Source organism: Podarcis bocagei (genome assembly GCF_964188305.1).
Source record: "Podarcis bocagei genome assembly, chromosome: 3".
Lineage (NCBI taxonomy): Eukaryota > Metazoa > Chordata > Lepidosauria > Squamata > Lacertidae > Podarcis > Podarcis bocagei.
The window spans coordinates 55,358,612-55,382,621 of NC_138127.1; the positions used below are offsets into that span (position 1 = coordinate 55,358,612).

At 41.8% G+C, this 24,010-nt stretch overlaps 1 protein-coding gene across 3 annotated transcripts in view; it reads left to right on the forward strand.

Annotated features, from left to right (window-relative positions):
• The window catches only part of SNX9 (sorting nexin 9), a 46,334-nt gene that overhangs the window by 18,070 nt on the left and 4,254 nt on the right, over positions 1 to 24,010 (forward strand). For 2 of the 3 annotated variants that reach the window (XM_081187437.1, XM_081187436.1), the window contains exons 5-18: positions 5,721 to 5,804; positions 6,917 to 7,070; positions 7,479 to 7,632; positions 8,630 to 8,714; positions 9,982 to 10,107; positions 10,277 to 10,394; positions 12,848 to 12,978; positions 14,511 to 14,614; positions 15,020 to 15,123; positions 17,040 to 17,117; positions 18,367 to 18,443; positions 19,602 to 19,691; positions 22,700 to 22,814; positions 23,469 to 23,560. In XM_081187437.1, coding sequence (XP_081043563.1) covers positions 5,721 to 5,804; positions 6,917 to 7,070; positions 7,479 to 7,632; positions 8,630 to 8,714; positions 9,982 to 10,107; positions 10,277 to 10,394; positions 12,848 to 12,978; positions 14,511 to 14,614; positions 15,020 to 15,123; positions 17,040 to 17,117; positions 18,367 to 18,443; positions 19,602 to 19,691; positions 22,700 to 22,814; positions 23,469 to 23,560 — 1,512 coding nt within the window. The remainder of the gene's footprint in view (positions 1 to 5,720; positions 5,805 to 6,916; positions 7,071 to 7,478; positions 7,633 to 8,629; positions 8,715 to 9,981; positions 10,108 to 10,276; positions 10,395 to 12,847; positions 12,979 to 14,510; positions 14,615 to 15,019; positions 15,124 to 17,039; positions 17,118 to 18,366; positions 18,444 to 19,601; positions 19,692 to 22,699; positions 22,815 to 23,468; positions 23,561 to 24,010) is intronic. The other variant, XM_081187438.1, reaches the window with a different exon arrangement.

Sequence of the window (24,010 nt, forward strand, 5' to 3'; positions counted from 1 at the left end):
ATGAACGCTGCTGTTGTTCAGAAAAGCAAACTTGTTTGCACAGCTTTGCAGTGTAAATTGATAAGCCTGTTTGCTTAGCTATTTAAAACGGTGAAGACTGAAAACCGGTGCTTTTTCCCTAAAAAAAATGTTTAGGGGTATTCTCATTTTCCTACTCGTATTGAGATACTGCCTCTCAATGAGGCCAAACTTAGATTCACAAAATGTTTAGGGGTATGCGTACACCCAGAAAAAAGCACTGCTGAAAACTATAGCGAGTAATACTTCAGTATAGTAATACAAAGCAATCAATCACTTGATAGCCTTTATAAAATTAAAATTTTAAACAAGTTGACCTAGCAGAATGGCAGATGAAATGTAAATAACAGCCAGTGTAGTCGTATAGGTAGAGGGCTGAATTTGGACTTTGGACCCAGCCACAAGGTTGCTTCACTACTCCCTGCTAGAAAGGAAGTTAGGTTGACTGGGAGACAAATAGCAAAATAAATTGTAAACCAAAGAATTTTACAGAGATGGTGAAGAGGAGGTACATTAGACACAAAGGCAAGGAGTACTTTTGGACACTGCTAGGATCTGAAGAGCTTTTTAATGTATGCCTGGTGAAGTTACTGGCTCTTTCTCTAAACTGTAGATTCTCATACCCTATCACAAACTACCCTCAGTTTCAAAAAGGATATGGCATGTATGATTGCTATTCAAGGCACATAAATTAGCTTCTGTAGGCACATTAAAGTTATTGAACCTAGCTTAAAATTAAAATTACATAGCTTTTTGGATTCCAAACATTGTATTTTTGTTCTTGTTGTAATATAATTTTGAAGCAAGAAAACAAGCAAATCTTTTACTGTGGCTGCTCACAAAAAATCCTGATACACGAAAAAGCAACCAACTCATCTAGTTTTCCTTTTGAGGCTCAAATTGTACTGCATTCTCAGAAGTGTTGGGAACCCCAAACCCAGGCTGACAATGGAATCTAAGCAGTGAACCAGAATGAGTTAGTCCAGTGTTTCCCAACCTTTTTTGGGCAAAGGCACATTTGTTTGATGAAAAAAATCTCGCGGCACACCACCATTACAGCCCCGTGACGTCAGCGCGCAGCGTCACGCCGGGAGGGACGCACGAAAGTGAAAGTTTTCAATTTTTTCCCCTCCCCCTTGCCGGGGAACCTCCAAGCTTTGGGGGTGGGGGGGGAGGAGGCAGCAAAGCGAGGGACTGAGGGACGGCGGCAGCTGAGGCGGCGGCGGCTGTTGTGGTGGTGGCGGCGATAGCGGGCGGAGGAGGGGGCGGCGGCGGGGCCGAGGTGGCCGGCGGCGGCGGGGGAGGCGGCGGCGGGTGGAGCAGGAGGGCGGCCGAGGCCGGTGAGGGAGTAGGGTTGCCCGGGGCTTGAGGAGCCGTCGCCGGGAGTTGCTGCTGCTGTTGTTGCTGCTGCTGCCCGGACATGCCGGCCTCCTCCTCGTCCGCTGTCTCGCGCTCCTCCCTTTTGCACGCGCTGCCCCGCCGCCGCCCCATTGGCTGGGTCCTGTCAGCTGATCCTGTGTGTGTGTGAGGGGAGAATGGAGAGAGAAACCTCGGCACCACCACCGCGGAGCCGCCCCCGGCTCGACGCGGATCCTCGCCGCCGCCGCCTCTCACCGCCCGACTCGCCCGCCTCCCTCCCACGGCACACCAGCCAACGTCTCACGGCACACTTGTGTGCCGCGGAACACCGGTTGGGAAACACTGAGTTAGTCTATGAAACTTCTTCCTTGAGAGAAGTGGGAGCTGGCCAAAGCAAGTAAGCCATCTCAGGAGATCCAGAAGGTTGCTGACAAGGTGCAGCTTCAGATGAAGTCTATAAGCCAGTCAGTATAGGGCAGCCATTATGCTCTTAAATCTCTGCTCATTGTTTACCTTCTCTCACGTGAACACATTCCATTGACTTTGCAACTTTATCTTTTAAAGGAAGAGGTATACCACTGCCAGTAATACTTTTGCTACACTTAATAAGTTGAATCCTGCATGCAGTTTTCACAGACAGCTTCTTCCATTCATGAAATGAACTGTGATCAAATGCAAGTTTCTCCTTTAACCATACCTTTCACTTCCTGCAGCAGGAATGTCACAGAATCTAATTCAGTGTGTCCTGTACCAGTTCAAAAATGCTTATTTCAGACTCCCGAGCAAAATATTCAACTGATCACAAGGCAGATCTTATTTAATCATCGGACTGATAATGTAAAATATTTTTCTCCAAAATTTCTTAAATTGGAGCATGTCTGTTAAATGTGAAAAGTCAGATTTCATTTGCAACACATCTAAAATACTTCATTTCCACTGCTAATTGATGTGGAGTTAAATGCAAATAGTGAACAAAGTGGTAGTGATTTTCTTTGATTATAGAAGTAGGAACTATGGCCCTTTTATGATGGTGTTTTGCTTATGTTGTGTTCATAATTGGCATGTCTTAACATTTTCCCCATTTAGGCTTTAAGTTGTTTTCTTTTCTTCCATATAATTATTTGAATTTCAAAGAAATCTTTCCTGTTTTTTGTTTCATCTCTGATTTGTAAAAAATAAAAATTTTTAAAACTAAAACCACTGCAGAAGTAAGAAAATAGAAGTCTTGTCCAAATGTGGGGAACAAAACATAACATAAATATTGGCACAAGAAATACAAGCAGACAATAAGGGATACTACATAATAATTAGTGTGCTAAACAAGAATGCTAAAAATCTAAATACCAACAATAATAAAAAAATGTTAAATACATTTGGAGCAGGAGACCAGCTAGAGAGGTGGTTGGATCTATGGATGATAAGGATGTCAAAGGTGTGCTAGAAGAGGAAAATGAGGAATGGGTTAATTTCATCAATCTTCAGAGCAACATATATAGAGCTCAGGAAGGGAGACAGAGGAACTGAGGCAAATAGGCAGGAGACAAAGTCCTAGGCCTTGTTGACAAAATAAAAACTTACAAATCACTGTGTCCGTGTGGCATCCATCTGAGAAGCCTTAAAGAACTCATATGGGAAATAGCTGATCTCCTAGCAAAAGTATGTACCTGTAACTTGTTCCCAAGATCAACCTACATATCTGGTGACTACAAAGCAGTCAATGTGATATCATTTTGTATAAAAGGGATCCAGGGGAGGATTCTGGAAATTACAGATTAGTTAGCTTAATGTCTGTTCTGGGAAAACTGCTACATATATCAAAGAACAAGACTTGCTGAAGCAATAAGCAGCATGGCTTCTGCAAGGGTAAGTCCTGTGTCACTATGTATTGGAGTTCTTGGAAAGTATCTACAGGCATATAGATAAAGCTGATATTCTGTATTTGGACTTTCAAAAAGCTTTCAACCTCACCAAAGAGTCCTGAATAAGGTTAGCAGTCACGGAGTAAGATGAAAGTTCCTCCTATGGATCAGTGATTAGTTTAGGAGACAGAAGCAAAGGGTAATAAATGGACAGTTCTCTCTGTAATGGGATGTAGAAAGTGGAGTCCCTGAAAGACCAGTGTTAACCTTCTATAGCCATCTAAATGTGTCTGGGGAGGCTTGGGTGTTACTGGTTTGTTTTGCCCCATCTAATTGATCATGAAATTTGGCACACACACCATTTGAATGGCAGTGCCGTCAACTGGGGGGGGACAGCCCCCTTAAATATTTTAGGGGGGCAAGGGACCTTGGCCCCTAGGAGTTGGCTCCTATGCTACTTGGTAATAAGCATGATTAAGCATTACATTTGCCCTAAGGTCTAAGTACAGTGGTACTTAGTGGTACAGCGGGTTACAAACGCTTCAGGTTACAGACTCTGCTAACCCAGAAATAGTACCTTGGGTTAAGAACTTTGCTTCAGGATGAGAACAGAAACTGTGCTCCGGCGGCGGCAGGAGACCCCATTAGCTAAAGTGGTGCTTCTGGTTAAGAACAGTTTCAGGTTAAGAACGGACCTCCAGAACGAATTAAGTAAATAACCCAAGGTACCACTGTAATTGACTTTAGTATTGGTTGATGGCTTCATACATCATGTTTAAATTGTTTTTAGTACTCGTATGCTAGCTTTGTGCTAGCAGAAGCCAGCACTTGGATTTATGCTCCCCTCAATCCACTCTGGAGGATCAGGAAATCCCCAGAACGGCTCATGAGGGGAAATTGTTTGTCTTGCAAGCAGAAATGCTTGTACTGATGGGACATTCAGGAGAGATGCTGAATTCCTCCCAGAATGTAAATTATTCCCTTCCTTCCGACGATACTACTTTAGAGGAGATTGGCTTTGGACATGAAGGAGAGCAACAAGTACAACAACAATTTTTTTATTTGTGCCCTGTCCATCTGGCTGGGATACACTATCATTTCTAAATTAAACATGGTTGAACAATACACAGTGGCTATATAATTGTAGTTATGTCAATTCCAAAGTCTTAGAAAATACTTTTGTTTCAGGAAAACCTGTTAAAATTAATGAGGCAAGACATAATCTAGCCAAGTTACTCAGCAAATTACTTAGCATTGTGAGCTAAGCCTAGGACTTGGGCTCAGTAATTCCTGCATCATTTATATTTTTTCAGTAGCACTTTCAAGAAAATAGTATGTGTTTTGATTGTTATAAATGCGTGTGAACAAAGGCTCCCTTCATATGTTAACCCAGTGTTTCCCAACCACTGTTCCGCGGCACACTAGTGTGCCGCGAGATGTTGCCTGGTGTGCCGCGAGATGTTGCCTGGAGGGAGGCGGGCGAGTCGGGCGACGAGAGGCGGGGCGGCGGCGGTGAGGAGAGGCCGCCCAGCGCGGGGCTCTCGCCGTCTGCCTGCCTGGCTGCCTGCGAGCTCGGCGGGCAGCGCCTCCGTCCGCAGCACCCGCCTCGCGGCTCTCATTCCCTGCCCCTGCCAAAGCTCACCCAGCCAAGCCGCGCTCTCCTTCCTGCCTCGCTTTGCTGCCTCCTCCCCCCCACCCCCAAAGCTTGGAGGTTCCCCGGCAAGGGGGAGGGAAAAAAATTGAAACTTACACTTTCGTGCGTCCCTCCCGGCGTGGCGCTGCGCGCTGACGTCACGGGGCTGTAATGGTGGTGTGCCTCGAGATTTTTTTCATCAAACAAGTATGCCTTTGCCCAAAAAAGGTTGGGAAACACTGTGTTAACCACACATGTTGGTTTCACATTTTCAGGTTCTCTTAATGCTTCTGATGTGATAAATGCCATAAAAACACAACAATATATAAATGCTTCCATTTGAGGAATAAGAACACTGAATGACTTCATTGATGCCAATACAGTGGCAACAAATGCTTTTAAGACCGGGTGTTCATGAATGGCATTGTGATACTTGGTATGAAGGCCCTGTAGATGAAGTTCATTTGTAAGCAGATCAGGAAGTATTTGTTGTATGATTATTCATGACGTGGGAGACATTGCTTGGCTTTTGGAAGTTATGTCTCATGGTTGCATGGTTTTACTTAAGTTTTTTTTGTTTTGTTTGCTTTTGTGCTTGGTGTAACATCTAGGATCTGAACACAATAGTGTAGTTTTAATAGGCTATGAGAGAAAAATCCTGCAATCTTTAGAGAAGAGTTTTTATTTACATGCATGCTGCTTCTGATTATTGTGTGGCAGTTGTGTGGCATGCCTGCATTTCAGCAGTTCACCTTGCCTGCAAGAATCTTTCTATGCTGCAGAGCTGAAAACTACATCAGGCTTTCATACTTCTGCCTTTCCCTCTTTACTGAGTGCTTCTTATTTTTAAGGTGGATTCTCAGCCATCTGCCACTCATACTTCTATTTTGGAATTTTTTACTCAATCTCCACCTTCAACTCCTTCTACAAGAAAGGTAATTCTTAAAAAGTTACTAAAAGGGTATACCCTTTAAAAGTATACTAAAAGTATACCCATACAACTTGATCTCTTTCTCACTTTTTTTTTAAAAAAAAAATCTCATCTGCAAGTCTGAATTTTAATAACACTGCTGGAAGATGTGACACGCTACCTGCATAAAGTAGAATTTACAGAAATGTCTAAATTTAGTCACTGGTGAGCTGCTGGTGTTCTTGTGAAGATACACAGAACTAATGACAGGCTTTCTTCTCAACCCCTAAGGCAGTGGCTAAATCATTTTCAAAACTTTGCTACATCTGTAAGCAAAATAAGACTTTGAAAAAGAACCTGTGAAAAACAGAAAAGGGCATCTCCAGAGAGTAGGCTGGTTGGTATGGGAGTCGGCAGTCTCTTTGGTATCCTGGACTTGAGCTGCTTAGGGCGTTAAAGATAATTACCAAAACTTTTGAGTTGCCCCTCAAATCAAATTGACAACCAGGGCAATGAAACAGTGTATCTTAGATGATTATGGTTATTATAAAATGATGTTTGGGCTTGTATATAAAAGTGGACATATTTGTGGCTATAATGGCTTCTTTTGTTACTTAAACATGTGTTTGTGTTCAAAGTCTGAGTAGAACCACTGTTAGCCTACTAACAGGTTCTGTTTTTGCTGATTTTAAACTCCATTGGAAAGAATAACACTTGCTTCCAACTAGGATCAGACTGTTGGCGTCTAATGAGCTGCTGTTTTTTATGCCATAGTGTTATTTAAAAGCATAAAAATGTGCCTTTTATATTTTAACTATTTAGAATTGCTTTTTGACTTTTATTTGTAGATTTAAATAAGGGAGTGCAACTACTGTTTACTCAGGAGTAGACCCATTGAAAATGATGGGCTTACTAACTTAGTCATATTAATTGCAGTGGGTCTGTTTTGAGTAAATAGCACCCTATATATGCACCTGTGTGGAAAATAATGGAATACATGCTTTTGCCTTCCAACAATTTTCGCTATTTTACTTTAAAAGGGAATTTATTGGTAACATTTGTGACTAAAATTTTACTTTTTCTGTGCTATTTTTCAAAAAACATATATATCCCACCTTTTTTCATTTTTAAACTTAGGCTACCAGCAATGCAAACGACCCCTGGTCAAGCTGGGACAACACAACAGGTGGTGATGGCTGGGCAGCAAAACCTGAAAATAGGCAGAAAAACAGCGCTTCAAACAACTGGGATGCAGCAGCATTTGGTCATCCACAGGCTTATCAAGGTCCAGGTCAGCTGTGTGTTTCTGTAGCCATTGCTGATTATTGGGGTCGGGTAGGACTCCAGATAAACATAATTCAGAAAGTAAATAATGATATTTGATTTCAGAATTCTGCTAAAACTACATGGTAAACTTACTCAAGAGACAATCAGAAGATTATTGTTGTGTGTAATAATAATAATAATAATAATAATATGCCATTTTGATTAGAGGTTTGTGTGGGTGTGTTGATTGGGACTTCCTACGATATACCCTTATCCCCAGAATGCTCCAGAATGCTGTTTAGTCTTGACAGCTATTTGAATGTTGCATTAGGATACTGTAGAACTGAAAGATGCCAGTTAATTAGATGCACTGTTGTTCGCGTTAAGTGTGGTTTAGATATTATGTATGCAACTAGTATTGTCTCTTTTTTAGCGGCTGCTGATGACGATGACTGGGATGATGATTGGGATGACCCAAAATCAACGGCTGCACCCTATCTTGGATATAAAGAGGCAGAGCCTTCAGACCCAGCAGGGCTTCAGCGTGGCAATAGCCGTGGAGCTGCTATGAAGCTACCACTTAACAAGTAAAAACTGCAGCACTGAATAGGGTGGGGATAGGGGAAATAGAAATTTAAAGAGGAATTTAAAATGGAATAGTTGACTGTGTTCACAAGTTGTAGTGCATTTTCCATGTAAAGTTTACAAATAATAAACTTGTTTCAGTAGGAAAGGGTAACAAAATCAGTATTCAGCTAAAGAAAATAGTAAAAAACAAAAACAAAACCTATTTATAAGTCCCAAACAAAACTTATTTCCTCAAATAAAATATGCCCTTCAATTGAGCTTTATCATCTCTTTTGTCCCTTAGGTGGTTTTGAACAGCTGGAATGATTTGACTATATTGTTTAGTTTTCACATTTTCTGCAGCAAGTGGATTTTAGTTAAGTGCTTTGTCTTAACAGGATAGTTCTTGCTTACACCGAGAGATATAAATCCTTTGCACTCCCTTGCCCCGTGGGGCTTTTGTATGCACCTCCACCCCCACTCTTCAGCCTCCTTCTGAATATTCTGTCTGTCTGTCTGTCTGTCTGTCTGTCTGTCTGTCTGTCACTTTTAAAAAAGAAAGTTAGTAAAACAGTCAGGAGTGTGGGGGTTGATTGGGAAGTGAGGAGATGAAGTTCCTGCTAAGGACTGGGCCTTTTCATGCACTTGAAATGTTTCTGGATTCTGAACTGTGGGAGAATGTAACTGTCAGTTTATCAAATGACAGAAGAGAATTCAAGAGGCCTCTTATATGGTGTTATAGTGGCAGTTGGTACTAACAGTTCCTCTGGAACATTTGTTCTGATTGGCTGAATTCAGGCACTCAGCAATGACTTAATTGTAGGTGCATATTTATATACTCCTAATGCAGTTGTTGCTCAGTCTGTAACTAACTAGATCCTTTCAGCACCATTGTTTTAGTAACAGACGCATCTACCTTCTTGGATACACCAAATGTCTATAAAATATGGCAAGCAGTTCTGAATCTGCCAAAGAGCCTATGAAAGAAGGATTCAATCACTTATTTTCTCTGATCAGATTTCCTGGATTTGCAAAACCTGGAGTGGAGCAGTATCTCTTGTCAAAGCAGCTAGCAAAACCCAAAGAGAAAATTCCTATAATTGTAAGTTTAAAATATTGTGTGTGTGTGTTGTATTCATATCTATCTTTGGCAACTGCATGTGGCATTAGTGTGTAAACATAGACATACTCACTTTTAGCCAAAGCAGTATGTACTTAAGAAAGTGCTTCTTGAATGAAAAGCCTGTCTGGCCTTGAACATGCTGAGTATGTTGCATACTTCCATGGGAACTGTGAAGCCTCAAGGGCACTCTTCCAGAAATTAAACATGTGCGGTATTTTTCGCTCTATAGGACGCACCCGACCATAGGACGCACCTTGTTTTAGAGGGGGAGAACAAGAAAAAAAATCGCCCCCTCTCTGCGCAGCGCCCCTTCAGCGCAGCGGCAGGAGAAACGGAGCCCCTTCCATTTCTCCTCCCGCTTAGCTGAAGGGGTGCTGCGCCTTAGCTGAAGGGGCACCTACCCTTCAACGAAAGGAACCCGAAGCCTCCGAAGGGGCACCTACCCTCCAACGAAAGGAACCCAAAGAGCTCCCGCTGCGCTCAGGAGGCTTTAGGCGGCTATCTTTGAAGCCTGGAGAGCGAGAGGGGTTGGTGCGCACTGACCCCTCTCCCTCTCCAGGCTTCAGCAGAAGGCACCCCAAAGCCTCTGGAAGCCTCCCAAAGCTTGTGGGGCTGGCGGTGGGGAAAGCTGAGCTTCCCTCACCGCCAGCCCCAAAGAGCAGGTCGGGGGCAGTGGAAAGGCTACGCGCAGCCTTCCCGCTGTTTCCAGAGCTTGTCAGGGCTGGCGAGGGAAACCCGGGTCCCTCCCCCCCCCATCCCCAGGGACTACACATTCGCTCCATAAGACGCACAGACATTTCCCCTTAGATTTTAAGAGGGAAAAGTGCGTCTTATGGAGCGAAAAATACAGGGACCAGGATTCACAGGGAACAGGATTCAAGTCTTTGTTCATCACCCTACAGCACAATAACACCACTATAACTTTTTGAGCAATTTTCTTCCTAGGCATCTATTTGTGCTGAGTAGTTGAAATGCTATGCTATCATTGAGAGATCCTAAAATGCTGTTTCTAAAAGGGGCTTCGGCACCTGCTTCAAACTGGCATCCAGGTGTAAAGTTCTGTGTGGCCCATTTCTGTGTTATGCCTGCTAAGCCTCTGGATTGCTTATTGTAGTATTTACTTTACCTTTATGGAATGGATGCGTCATTGGCTCCACATGTAGGTTTAGTGTGCATTAAATGCAATTGCATATTTTAGATTTGTGTAGCATGCTTGGAGTTAATAAATACTTTTGTTGTCCTGTAGATTGGAGATTATGGGCCAATGTGGGTGTATCCTACCTCTACATTTGACTGTGTTGTGGCTGATCCAAAAAAAGGTTCTAAAATGTATGGTTTGAAGAGCTACATTGAATATCAGCTTACATGTACAGTAAGTGCGTACCAAAGAAGTTTCTTTAGGTGACATCTCAAAATGTCCCAATTCTTTTGATCGTTTATCTATGATTTACATCATACAGTTAAATAACCCTTATACAGACATAGTAGTAAATATATTTTGGAAGTCATAACCAAGAGTGTTTTGTCTGCCTATCTTACAGAACACTAATCGAGCTGTCAACCACAGATACAAGCACTTCGACTGGTTATATGAACGTCTCTTGATTAAGTTTGGATCAGCCATTCCAATTCCATCTCTTCCAGACAAGCAAGTGACAGGTAACCTTCTCCAAATTGATGGTTCTTGAAACAGGAAGTTTTGTCGCTCTCTGATTAGCTTTGTTGTTTTTCTGAAAGATGATATTAATGCAAGAGGGTCACTCTGAAAATGAGGACTTCTCAGCTTAAAACTGACTATCCCCTTAAATTTCATAAGAACAGTGGAGGAATAAAAATGAAGAGCAGTAACAAAGTGGTTGAGAACAGAGTATGCTGTTGCTGTTCATTTAAAAGCCTGCACTAGTCTTTCTTTAATCTGCCTCCTAATGCTACACCTCCTGAAAAAAGTAGATGTTAATATTTTGTTTATACTGCCTTGATAGATTCGAGGCTTTGTCTTTCCATTCATTATGTGCTTGACTGGGCACTTCTGAAACCAAAGGAGTGTTGGAATGTGGTCCAGTTTTTATAAAATATAAGATTAAACTAATTCAGCATGTAATGTCCAAGGATTATGCTGTGGAAATTGTAGGCCTTCTTGCAGTGGGGCAACTAAGCTTACAACTTCTGTTCTGATTAATTGGCATTTCTTTCCATTTGACTCTCTGTACCCCTGAAGTGTGATCTTTTAAACAGGTATCTTAAAGTCAGCCAGTAAAAAAGAATCTGATGTGCAGCCTGCTCTATAGCTCTGTGTAATGCTGGAAATGCAAGCAGCATACTGCGTGAGAAGGAAATTGAGCATTGATGTGTGTACTACGATGCATGCCAAGGAAGTGGAAAACTAAGGAAGTGATTTACTTTTTCCTTAGTTAGAGTTTCAAGCTTAGAATTCCAGTAGTTTTTTCTGAAGTGCACACATGAGCTTGAATGAAAGCCATAGCAGACGAGCACATTGGGAATCACTGATTAAGATTTAGCGAATTAGCGAATTTTTTCTCCATTATGTTGAGTATTGTGAGATTGAAAGAAACTTTATTTTCCAATCAGTGTTTATTCTCCTCTAACCTTGTTAAATGGTAATATAGAAAAATTGTATGCTTCTTGCTATTTTCTTTGGTAAATGCACTGGGGTTTTTTTTGTTTTGTTTTGTTTTGAAAGTATGTTTGCAGTGTTAATGTTGGCAATTAGCATATGCAAAACAAATGAGAGACTTGGCACTGCCTTATATTTTATTGTGGCGTTTATCTATTACTTTGCAGCCCAAAGCAATAAAAACAATTAAAATAGAGTGCATGCACAGAAACACTTCATTTTTCCTTGATGTCTAGGTAAAAGTTGGATCCAGTAGATTTAATCTGAACTTTGAAAAGCACATAAAACTGAAAGAGAAAGTAGGAAACAGTATTGCTCTTCCAAATTTGTCCTTTAGCTGTATGTACTTTTAAAGGGAGGAAAAAGTTGCCACGCCTCAACTTATGACTAGGGGGCAGGCTGTGGTGGGGAGCCTTCAGGCTTCATGAGCACTAGGAGAAGACTTCAAGGGCACCATTGTACCCATGGGCACAATGTTACTAGCTTCCAGCATCTTGTCAAGGACTCCACTGCCTCACTGTGACTTAAAGAGAAAATTAAAGTGAATTTATAGCATGCTGCTGGGTGTGGATGATTTAAATAGAACTCTTACCCTTCCAAGGGTCAGTAACTGCTGGGATTGCAAATGGCACACAAGTTGCAATGGACTACATTACCACTGCTGTTCTTTTATTTTTTTGTCATTGACCATAGCTTTTCTTTCCCTAACCTTCCATATTTACCACTTTCTAAAACAAGCAACCTAACAATTCACCACCATTATTCAAAGGGAGATTAAGTGTTCCTAAGCCAAGTGGATCTTCTGTTTTAAATTGAAGTACACCTTAAGTTTCACAGGCAGGTGTGTGTGTTATAATAAATTGAAACATTACATAGAATCTATAAACTGACTAACTTGCAGCTTATGCAAAACCAAAGAATTAACTCTATACAGCTTTGTGTAGGGTCCTTGAGATCTGGTGGTGATGTCCTCTTTTAACAGTCTCACATAGCATGCAATATGTGGTCATGTATAAGAAGGCAGTCTTGATCATCACACCTAGGTTGTGAAATGTCCCCCCCCCCCCATATACCATATTTTTCTGTGTATAAGACTAGGTTTTTTACCTTAAATATAATGTCAAAAATTAGGGGGCGTCTTATACATGGATACATCTCCCATTTTCTTAAATCTGAGTCCCCCCAAAATAGTTGGTGCCAACCCTGTTGGGTTATAGATACCTTTTGAAGATCCTATTTATTTCCCTAGCCATTTGACTGAGCTAATTTTAGAAGTATTTTCCTCCCTTGTTGAATTTCGTGTGACTTGGATGTTTGCTGTTTGTTTTAGATTATATTGTACCCTGCTCTGGGATTTTTAGTGAAGGGCAGGCTAAAAGGCTTCAAATAAGTAAACAAGCTAAAAATTGCTTGTCTTATGGGGGGGATAGATGGCATTAAGTGTGAATGTCAGTATCTGTTACTAATTGGCCTGCAGGGCGTTTCGAGGAAGAATTCATCAAAATGAGGATGGAGAGGCTACAGGCATGGATGACCAGGATGTGTCGTCATCCAGTTGTTTCAGAAAGTGAAGTTTTTCAGCAGTTCCTTAGTTTCCGTGATGAAAAGGTATTACATTCAATTGCTTTTAATTGCTTTGAGAGAAATCTGACAAGTGCCATTAGATATACATCTCCAAAAGCAGTAGCGAGTAGTCCCTGGTTTAACATTTATTTATTTCATAAAATTTATATGCAGCTTGATTGTGAGAAAGGGGATGACGCCTATGTACCTTTTGGTGCATAGTTTAAAAGGGGATAAAATGGAACACTTATTTCTAGAAAACCATTTTCTCAAGGGCAGGTGGGAATATGGCTTTTTGTAGAAACACCTTGTTTATGAACAGTAATATTTTTCAAGCAGCAATTTGGTAAAGTTGTTACCTAACTTTGCTTAAGTCTAAAGTACTGGTCGATAGAAAGTGCTAAGCGATATTATGTATGTATGACTAAAACAACAAATTAACATGGCTTCCCTTCTGGAAAATGTATGAGCAAGTTTGGGCAATATATTTTTCCAGGCCAAGTTATAATGCAAAGAGCCCCTTTATGTGCATGTTCAGGGCTTAAGCTGTTGCTGCAGTTATTTGGATCGTTCTTGTTTTATTTATTTCAGAGGATTTTTATACCTCTTGATTGTAATAAAACCTCAAAGCGGTTTACAAAAAGCATAAAACAATAAAATTACCCCCCCCCAAAAAAGTTGAAAACAACTTTTTAAAACATAAAAAGTTAAAATAAACAATAAGCTAAAAACCTGAGTAAAACACATGTCAACATTCTACACATCTGGATAGGCATGCCTAAACAAAAATATTCTTAGCAGGTGACGAAGAGAGTACAGTGAAAGAGGCCTACCTTACATCAGTAGGCAGGGAATTCCAAAGTGTGGATACTGCCACACTAAATGATTGATTTCTTACAAACGTGAAGCAAGAGTTATGTGGCATCTGTAACAGTGCCAGTTTTGCAGGTCAAAGTGGTCGAGTAGGTATGTATGAAGTTAGGCAATCTCACTAGTAAATGACCTCAGGCTGTTAAAAGTTTCATATATTAATAGGAACACCTTGAACTTGGCCCGACAGTAAATCTGCAACCAGTGCAGATCTCTGTGCAGGGGTGTTCTATGCTGGCAGAATCTCACTCCTCTCGTGCTGTGGCATTCTGCACTAACTGTAGCTTTCAGATCAAGCACAAGTGAAGCTTCACATAGAGCACATTGCAGTAATCCAGTGCTGAAGTGACCAGTGAATGAGCTACACTCAGCTTTCAAATAGCCACGTTAAAAATTCAGTGTGAAACTTCCCCAAGATTAAAAATATATTTTTGCAGAAAGGAGCTTTCTGAAAAAGAAGCTGAAGAATAATAGATGTTAAGTCACATATGTGGCTGTCTGGATCACGGCTTCTTTCATGCTTGATTATTGTTTTTCATACCAGTTTTGAATTGAGAACTAGGAGGAATATGAAGATCTATGGCAGGCCCCTGCCCTGCTCAAGAAGCGTATGGGAGCAGGCCAAAGTCCCTATGTGATTGAGACTGTTCAAATGTCACTGCAAAGAGTGTGTTGTCTCACATTGCCACACTTGTTCTTTTCCCTAGGAATGGAAAACCGGTAAAAGGAAGGCAGAAAAAGATGAGGTTGTGGGTGTTATGGTCTTTTCTACTATGGAACCAGAAGCACCTGACTTGGATTTGTTAGAAATGTAAGGTGTTAGATTCTTCGTTTTCATGTCTTATTTCAAAATTGCTGTTGCCTGCTTTTTTTAAAAAAAGTGCACATGTATTTAAAGCATATTAAGTTAGTTCTTGGTATGAGCTTTCGTGTGCATGCACACGTACTGGTATCTGAAGAAGTGTGCATGCACACGAAAGCTCATACCAAGAACTAACTTAGTTGGTCTTTAAGGTGCTACTGGAAGGAAATTTTTTTATTTTTAATCTAAAATGTAGGACTAAAATGTAGTTTTCACTTTGCAAAAGGGATGTAAACTGTACTGAGGGCATGTGGCCTCCTAGTCAGTATGCAAAAAGGAAAAAAAATCCAGATAAAAAATGTTCACAGTAGAAAATGAGAAAAACCCTGTATAATTCAGTTCTTCATTATACAGTGAACAGAAATGTGATGCAGTTGGGAAGTTCACTAAAGCCATGGATGATGGAGTTAAGGAGTTGTTGACAGTGGGCCATGAACACTGGAAACGCTGTACAGGACGTAAGTGTTGGAATATATTTAACACAATGAAATTTGTCATTTCTTGACTATTTTTTTAATGTGTTTATACAATGTGCAACAGGACTTACTTTGGCAAAAGACTAGAACTACTAGTGCAGTGTTCATTAAATGAATGAATCAATTCCATGTAAAATATGCAATCCACAAAAGTGACTGTGCTTGCCTCATAAACACTTGAAAGCTCTGGTTCTGACAGACGTTGCTTTTGGAAGTTGCCCCACAGCTTATGCATTCTTATTTTTTAACCATGCTTCTTTTTTTTTAAAGATGTTTGAATAAGTTCTCAATATCTGGAATGGGTGTGTGTGTGTGTGTGTGTGTGTATGTGTATTCTGGGTTTAAAGAGCTCTTACAGAATGGTTTTTTCTCCTTCGCATGATTTTGCAATGAGTATGTGTTTATCTACTGTAGGCAACTTTATTTACAGAATACTTGGCGAACAAAATGAATTTACAAAGCTAGTAAATGTTTTAGATCTTGGAGTTTTGAAAGCATAAACGAGCTTGCCAGAAAAGATCACAGCAGAATAAACAGAGTCATCCAACTTGGTATAGCTGGATTAATGCCAGTTTTCCAAGATCCACCTTTTGAATGAATTTGGAAATGAACTATTGTTCATATTACTGGTATGGTTGTGTAGTGTGACAGTTTGCATACATGATTCATTAGCCATTTGTAGTATGTTTTTTAAAAAGCACAAGTTCTCTAGAAAAGCATTTTCTGTGTGAAAGACTCAGACTACTTAACTGACCTGCACCAAGCTGCCATTTGAAAAGTAAATACATTGCAGAACCTTGGACTTCAGAAATGAGTTTCCCATTAGATCTTGAGGTCACAGGGGACACTGCAAGCTTGGGCCAAGCAGCTGAAGCACTTGTATACCCACGGATCAAAGTAAATGAACTAATGGCACCAAGGGGGTAGTGCAAGTACTAGTAATCAAGCCAGTGGATGTGAAATACAGTGTTACCTCAGGTTACAGACGCTTCAGGTCACAGACTCTGCTAACCCAGAAATAGTACCTCGGGTTAAGAACTTTGCTTCAGGATGAGAACAGAAATCGCGCGGCAGCAGGAGGCCCCATTAGCTAAAGTGGTACCTCAGGTTAAGAATGGTTTCAGGTTAAGAACGGACCTCCAGAACAAACTAAGTTCTTAACCCAAGGTACCACTGTAAATGTGAGGAGAGAGGTGGAGAATACAGGGACTATCAAGAACTTTGGCTGCCTTCCATACTGGTGTTTATTTAGGTCAGGGGTTGGCAACCTAAGGTCCATGGGCCAGTAGTGGCCCACAAGGCTTGTCTAACCGGCCCATGGTGACCCCTGCCGCCCCCTGCTCTTACCGGCACGGTGCGGGGACTGACTTCCGGGTTGATGGTGCCTGTGTGCATGCGCACGGGTGGTGCTCCAACCCGGATGTGCGCCAGAAATAGCATGTGCACACGCGTGTGGGATGGAGAAGCGCCCGTGTACATGCACACACGCTAATTCTGGCGCTGACTGGTTTAACAAACTATTGCCAGTAAATCAGGATCTCTGATACATGCATAATGCTAAGTCAAGCTTCTTTGAAACAAAGTAATCTCAGCAGAAGTCCTCCTCTTTGCTGCATGGGAGGTGGTGGCAGGGCAAGCCCCCCACGGGGTGCCTTCTTGTCACCCCCTCAAAGATGGCACCCTTGGCGCCCTGCCCCCCTTTGCTCTGCCCCTGATGGGAGGATGGGGAAGGGAGTTGTATGAGATCCGTACTGTACTTCACTTGGGCTCATTGAAGCTCATCTACGTAACCCTGCATAGCCACTAAACACTAGCACTGCTTTTAAACAAGCTCATTGCATTTTTCTGGCTTTACCAGATTATATCTTAATGTTAAATCCTTTTTTTTTTCCTTTCAGCATTGCCCAAGGAATACCAGAAAATAGGAAAAGCTTTACAGGGTTTAGCAGTGGTTTTCCATAGTAGTGGTTATCAAGGTATTTCATTCTAGCTCTGTTTTGTCTTTCAAAGCAACTTCACCTGTTTCTAGTATTTGGGCTGCATTAATTGGATGAGCTCGGAATAAATATTTTGGGTTTTTACTGGACTAAAATTCCTTCAAATATCAGGTAAGCTGAACATATGAAAAGAGCCCTGCTGGATCAGGCGAAAGACCTAGTCCCACACACTGTTCTCTTAGTGGCTACCAAGATTATTATGAGTCCTTCCCTGTCATGCTCCAGTTTATAAGGATTAGATATTGGGGCTAAATATTTGTTTTAAGCAAAGGCATCAATACTAGAAATACGATTTATTAATATAATCTCTGTTTGGAGAGTTATATTGATAGTGATTTCTTAAAAGATCAAAATATTGTGGTTTACTGTTGTAACCTCCCTTCCAGTAAGACTTTTACACAGGACAGCCTCTCAGACCAACTCAATCACTGGCTCCCTTCTGATTTTTTAGCCAGACATGTATTAGCCACACATTGTGTATTGATACTCAGGCCTTTTCCACACACCTGCCTCAGCTGTTTGCTACTCATCCAACTCCTCAACAGCCTTTCCTTAACTGATAGCTAACTCCCAACTGTCTGGAACATCCAGTTAATTGTTGTGACCCAGAGCAATCAGACTAAAATTACCTGATCCAGGCCCTTTATAATGAAATCTTAAAGCACCTATCTCCTCTCTCCAGTATCAGCTCTGCAGGCTTTGAACTCTGTTGCAGAGGTCACAGAACATGTTTTCATTCCAAACATAAACACATTTACAGCATTTCTTTGCAACAGTAAACAAAGAATAGGTGAATTAGACTACATGAAATCCCTGCTGTTTTGCCCCAAAACTTAATGTGCCAAACTAAACCCCAGTCTTGTGTTGATGTGTTCAGCAGAAACATTTGAACATGTGTGGCTAGGGAAGGATATGAAAAATATAAAGATGCTATCATTTAATTTTGTCATCTTAGTCCTGATAGTTTTCTAGTTTCAAACTTATAATTACTGGTATAATTAAAGGCAGTTTATTTTTCCTCATGGATTGGTTTATTCTTCACATTTGAAGTAAGTCTTAAGTAAGATTTTTATATTAAGTATTGAAGTATTAAACCTTCTACTATAGAAATCACTGTACCAACAAACACTTACTTTAAAATGTAGATGTTTCTACATGTCCCATTTTTGTTTGTTTCAGTGACTCATTTTGACGTACTTGAAAACCTCTGTGTCGCATTTGTTTTTAGGAGAGTCTGACCTCCATGAAGCAATAACAGAAGCAGGAAAAACATATGAAGAAATTGCCAGTCTTGTAGCAGAACAGGTATGTCATACTACTACATTTTGGGGGGAAGTCCATGGGTGAGTCCAAATGGAGCAGGTGTTTGCTTACATGGTGAGCCACCTTCTTCTGAAGCAGGTTGGGGAGAAGAGAAACAAGAGGTCATGTTGTACAAGTGGGCAAAGCTCATTGGATGGCTGTCTCCCTAGGAATGCATAGAATACTTTGAGTGATTATAAAGGTGCTAAGAATTTAGCAAGAGTTGGTGATTAAAAAACACTTTGAGGTTCCCCCCCCTTACAATCAAGCAGTATATAAATGTTATGAAATAAAATCTACCACCATAGTCATGGTATGCAGAAGCCTGCTTCTGTATCAGTAAATAATAATAATAATAATAATAATAATAATAATAATAATAATAATAAAATTTTATTTATATCCCGCCCTCCCCAGCCGAAGCTGGGCTCAGGGCGGCTAACAACAATCAAAATAATCCAACATTCTAAAAACATTCATAATAAAATTAATTAAAATGAAATTAATGGCAACCATTAAGCAACATTCTGTGCAGATTGCCAGAGGAGGGGGTCAGGCTGCGCCCTGATCAAAGGCCTGGTGGAACAGCTCTGTCTTGCAGGCCCTGCGGAAAGATGTCAGGTCCTGCAGGGCCTTAGTCTCTTGTGACAGAGCGTTCCACCAGATTGGAGCCACAGCCGAGAAAGCCCTGGCTCTAGTTGAGGCCAGCCTAACCTCTCTGTGTGTAACCTCTTTGCGTGTAACTGGGAGCTGGGCATGCAACTCCTAACCTGCTAGCTCTATAAAGTGCAGGGGGCAGGGGCTAGATTCAGCCACACCAACACACATTTGCAGGATATGTGCCTCTTTCTAAAGGGCTATGGGCAACCCCCCCCCCGAAATCTTATACCCCCTGTTGTATTAAAGCCTATTTGTACAAAGATTGGGTAAAATACAGTGATTTATGTTCACTGATTTTATATTTGAATTTGCTATCTTTTTTTAAAGTAACAATTTCTTACATGTATCCATTTGCAATTTGTAGATGAGCTGCCATTTTTCAGCACTCAAAATTTCATGGTCCCCTCCCCATTGGTAGTCTTCTGATTTTCAGTTTAGATGTGGAGTTTGTATGACCTATTGTTATGGAGTCAATAACTGGATTTCCCCCCTCTTTATCAGCCAAAGCAGGATCTTCATTTTCTAATGGAAACCAATCATGAATACAAAGGATTTCTTGGTTGCTTCCCAGATATCATAGGTGCTCACAAGGTAAGGAGCCTTTTTCACCATGACTTTTAAAGAGGTGGGTGCTGCTTATCATAGTGTAAGTTAGGCAGACTCTCGGTCTCTTCAGGAAAGGAAAAGGGGTCTTGCTACTACCTGCTAAGTTTTGGAATGTGTGTATTTTAGTTGGTGTTTGTATTTGATTGGTTGCTGAAGTGGATGGAAGTATTTTTCCTGCTTGTTTTTAGGGTGAAGGGGTGTTCTGCCTGCCCTTTTCTGCATTGTTTGGGGAATTGCTTTACACCTTGAAGGTTTGGCTTTTGATGTTTGCTTTTTTTGGTTTGGGTGTATGTGTTTTGTCTGCAGGGTGCTTTTTTTGCAGGGGGGGGAGCAGTCCTGAGCACCACCAGTTTTTCTACTGGGAAATGGGTATTTTGTGTTTCCCACAGCAGGTTCTTGGATTTCCAGATGTGCCTGCAGACCAAGAAAGGTTGGGGGTTCTTGTCCTAGGGCAGGGGTCGGCAACCCGCGGCTCCAGAGCCGCATGCGGCTCTTTTACACCTTTGCCGCGGGGATCCTCGGGGACCCTGAGCAGAAAAGCAGAAGCGCCAGAAAAAGGAGGGGATGGAGCTTGGCAGCCGCGCCGGGCAAAGCAAGGCGGCGGCGGCAGCGGAGCTCGAGAGGAGGCGGCTGCTGGGATGGAGGAGGAGGTGGCGGCGGCTGGAGAAGGGCTGCTGCTGCTTCTGCCGCCGGAGGGAAGATCTGCCAGGCGGCTTCATGGCTCATAGCTTCCCCCTGGGGTAGGACGGGCGGCCAGGGGGAACGCTCTCCCAGGCCACGCTCTCCTCAGCCCCGCGCGCGAGGCACCTGAGGCGAGGGAGAGAGCGTGCGCGCGCTCGAGGGAAATGGCGGGGCGGGGTTTGTGTGTGTGTGTGTGTATGTGTGTGTGTGTGAGGGGTGGCGGTGGTGCTTCGGGATCCTTTTCCGTGCCTTGCTTCTGAGTGGCCGGCGAGTTGAGGGAGAGCACCTGAGGTGAACCACAAAATGGGCCCGCCCTCCCTGTCAGGGAGGAAGGGGTGAATTACGTCAGTGACGAGGAGGGGGTCCAGAGGTAGCCAGCAGGTGCCATGATGCAGCATCTCGGCCTCAGAGAGAGGCGGGGAGCACGAGAGCAATTGCAGAGGGAGGGGGGGCTGTTAGGCACCAAAATCCTGCATGCGGGATTTCCCCGTTCGTGCCTATGCAATTCCTGCCCTTCTTCCTTCCCCCTCGAGATTTGCTGCAGAGACAAGCAAATGAAGAAGAAAGGGAAGAGTATTAGCTGACATGTCCCCGGATCCCATGGAAAGCCCCACAGATTCCTTTGCTTACCAGCTCTTTTTATTTTAAGTTGGCTTCAAACCTGTAATTGTGTAGGTGTATGTATGTATACATATACACACATAAATATTCATATCTCTTCCCTCTCACCTTCCTTTCACCCAGTTTCACTGGCACTGGTTTATAAATGCTGCTATGTAGAAATTATGAGAAAGTTGCACCAGCAGAAGGAATGGATATGTGCTGTTAGTAAAAAGAGAGGGAGTTGAACTGCAGGGAGGCACAGACATTTTTCTATGTATTAATTTGTATAATGCCCTCTATGCACATGGTGCTTTGCAAAAAATGGATATGAGAGGTACCATACCCCTCTTTGCTATCTGAAATAGACTCAGGGGAAAGAGAGAGAATGGGGGAAGGGGAAGAATGTGTGGTTATTTACATTTGGCTTGTTTTGTGGCTCCCAGGTTTTTTTTCCTCCGGAAACGGGTCCAAGTGGCTCTTTTTGTCTTAAAGGTTGCAGACCCCTGTCCTAGGGTATTTGGAGAAGGGGTATAGCTCAGTGGCAGAGCATCTGCCTTGCAGGCAAAATGGCTCAGCTTCAGTCCCCAGGTGTGGCTGAGAAAGATTATCTTCTGAAATACTGGGGAACCACTGCCACTGAGTTTCAACACTACTGAGCTAGATGGTCCAGTGGTCCGACTCATAACAAGGCAGCTTCCTGTGAAGACCAAGATTAGAAAGCCTGCATAGAGTATGTGTGCACTGTATAGTTCTCACACTTGAGGAAACCCCAAATAGTCTCTGTGGTTTATAAAGTGTGATGGAAGCTGAGAGCTTCAGTCTCTATTTTGAGAGGACTTTCAGGAGCACTTTTCTGTGGAAGAAACTATTGGGGAGCAATTCAGCATAACATTATGGAAATTGTTCCATCAGTGCAAGCATATCACATTGCCAGATGGAACAATCCTCCCTCTCCTCCACCTGCATATGCTGTTCTAGGGGTTTTCCTGACCACCCAAAGAGCCAGTTGAGAGGTTGGCAAGCTGAGAAAATGCTTTTGAGCTAGCACAAGTCCTTAGTTGAATCTAGCCTTAAGATATTAAATATCCACATAGACAACCTCTAATTTTGGTTGATTATCTGCCCCACAAAACCCAGGCATTTTATTCAAAGTCAGGCTGATTACGACAAGTTAGGTGTTAACAGTGCTGTAGCTGTGTTGTAGCTGTGTTTACCCTTTGTGACTGCCCCCTCCAGGATACATGAAAATGGCTAAGCATCTTTCGTGGCAATGCTTTAATGTATTTTAGTAGCTTAAATCTAAACTTAATTTTGAAACTACTGATGGCAGATTCATAGTCATCTGATGATGACCTGAAACTACTGCCCACTGCCTTTCCCAAGCCAGTTTTGCAACAGCGCTGCTTGCTGTGCAGAGGATTGCAGTTCTGCATGCATAAATAGCAGCACAAAACTAGTGTGCATTGCAGCTTGGTTTTATAGTTCCCATAGCATGCCCCATGATTGTGTGAATTGGTTTGGAGGAAGATTAAGTATGTGGTGGTTGATCCTAACATACAACACTCCTCCTTCCAGGCTTTGTAAATTTTTGAGGGAGGGGAGGGAGTCTTAGGAAATAGAATGCAGATACAACACAGGCAAATGAAACTAATTAATTTAATTTGAGATGTTTTTCTGTTGATGCTTTATGTGATGTTTTGTCTTAACAGGGAGCAATAGAAAAAGTGAAGGAAAGTGATAAATTAGTTGCTACCAGCAAAATCACCCCACAGGATAAACAAAACATGCTGAAGCGTGTAAGCACCATGTCATATGCACTACAAGGTAAAATGTACTTTGCATTTAAATGACATGGTTTCCCCTGTTAATTGGGAATGGGAATAGAAGGGGATTGGTGAAAGGGAATTTTAAGAATAATTTTAGTCACATTACAAATACGTGATGTTTATATGGTTTGGGGTGCAGGGAGCGAAGAGGCTTTCTCCACCTGTCTGAATTAATTGGTGTCCCCTCCGTCTCTGTGTGTGTAGTCAGAAAGGAATCCCTTTCACTTGCTTTCTGTAACTGTAGCAGTATTTGTCTACTGTATTAAATGAAGTCTTCTGTATGCTTATGTAAGAACAGCAGTGTCAAACAACATAAGCCAGGCTTCTGGGTTGACCTGCATATGATTGGGGAGTGTAATCTGAGGTGACATTGGGTGAGATAGTCAGTCTTTATTCTTGATTAGTTAAGACAAAATACTTCAGTCTCAAATCTGCCTTTCATTGGCTCTACCAGTTGGGTGGGGTATAAATAATAAAATTGTTGTTGTCTGTTGTTGCTGCTGCTGCTGCCATGCCTTCAACAGAAAATGGTTTCCTACCCATCCACTGCCATAAAGTGCAAATCTGGCATTTTGCTTGGATTCCTAAATGAGTAAAATTTATTCCTTTTTGGAGTCAGACTTCAATATGTGCTCTGGTTTTGATTTTACAGCTGAAATGAATCACTTCCACAGTAACCGAATTTATGATTACAATAGTGTGATGCGCTTGTATCTGGAGCAACAGGCACAGTTCTATGAAACAGTAAGTTGCAATGTGTCTTGAACTCTCTCTGTCTGCACTTGCTTATTCTTCCAAAATTTCATATTTTTTCATAAAAATTATACAAACCACTTGATTGTAAAAAAGCAACAATCTTCCATGGACTGTTTCAAGTGCATTTGTTCTCAAATGCTCATCGTGTGCTTGAAATTGTTGACTTGAACTATAGTTAGTACAGAAACACTTCATGTGGTGAACAAATTTATTTTTAAAATACAGGTTTATGAAGTAATAGTTCTTTCATCCCCTCATTGGAAAATGCTACTTGGCACTGCTAAGTCTTCCTCCACCACATACTTCGCATGACAAGACTATGCAGCTGCTGCTTGCTTTTTGGCTGGGATTCACAATGAATTGCATTTGGCAGTTCATTAGCAATTCTTTTCATTCCTTTCAGAGAAGGGATAATGATTAAGCTGTATGCAGTTATTC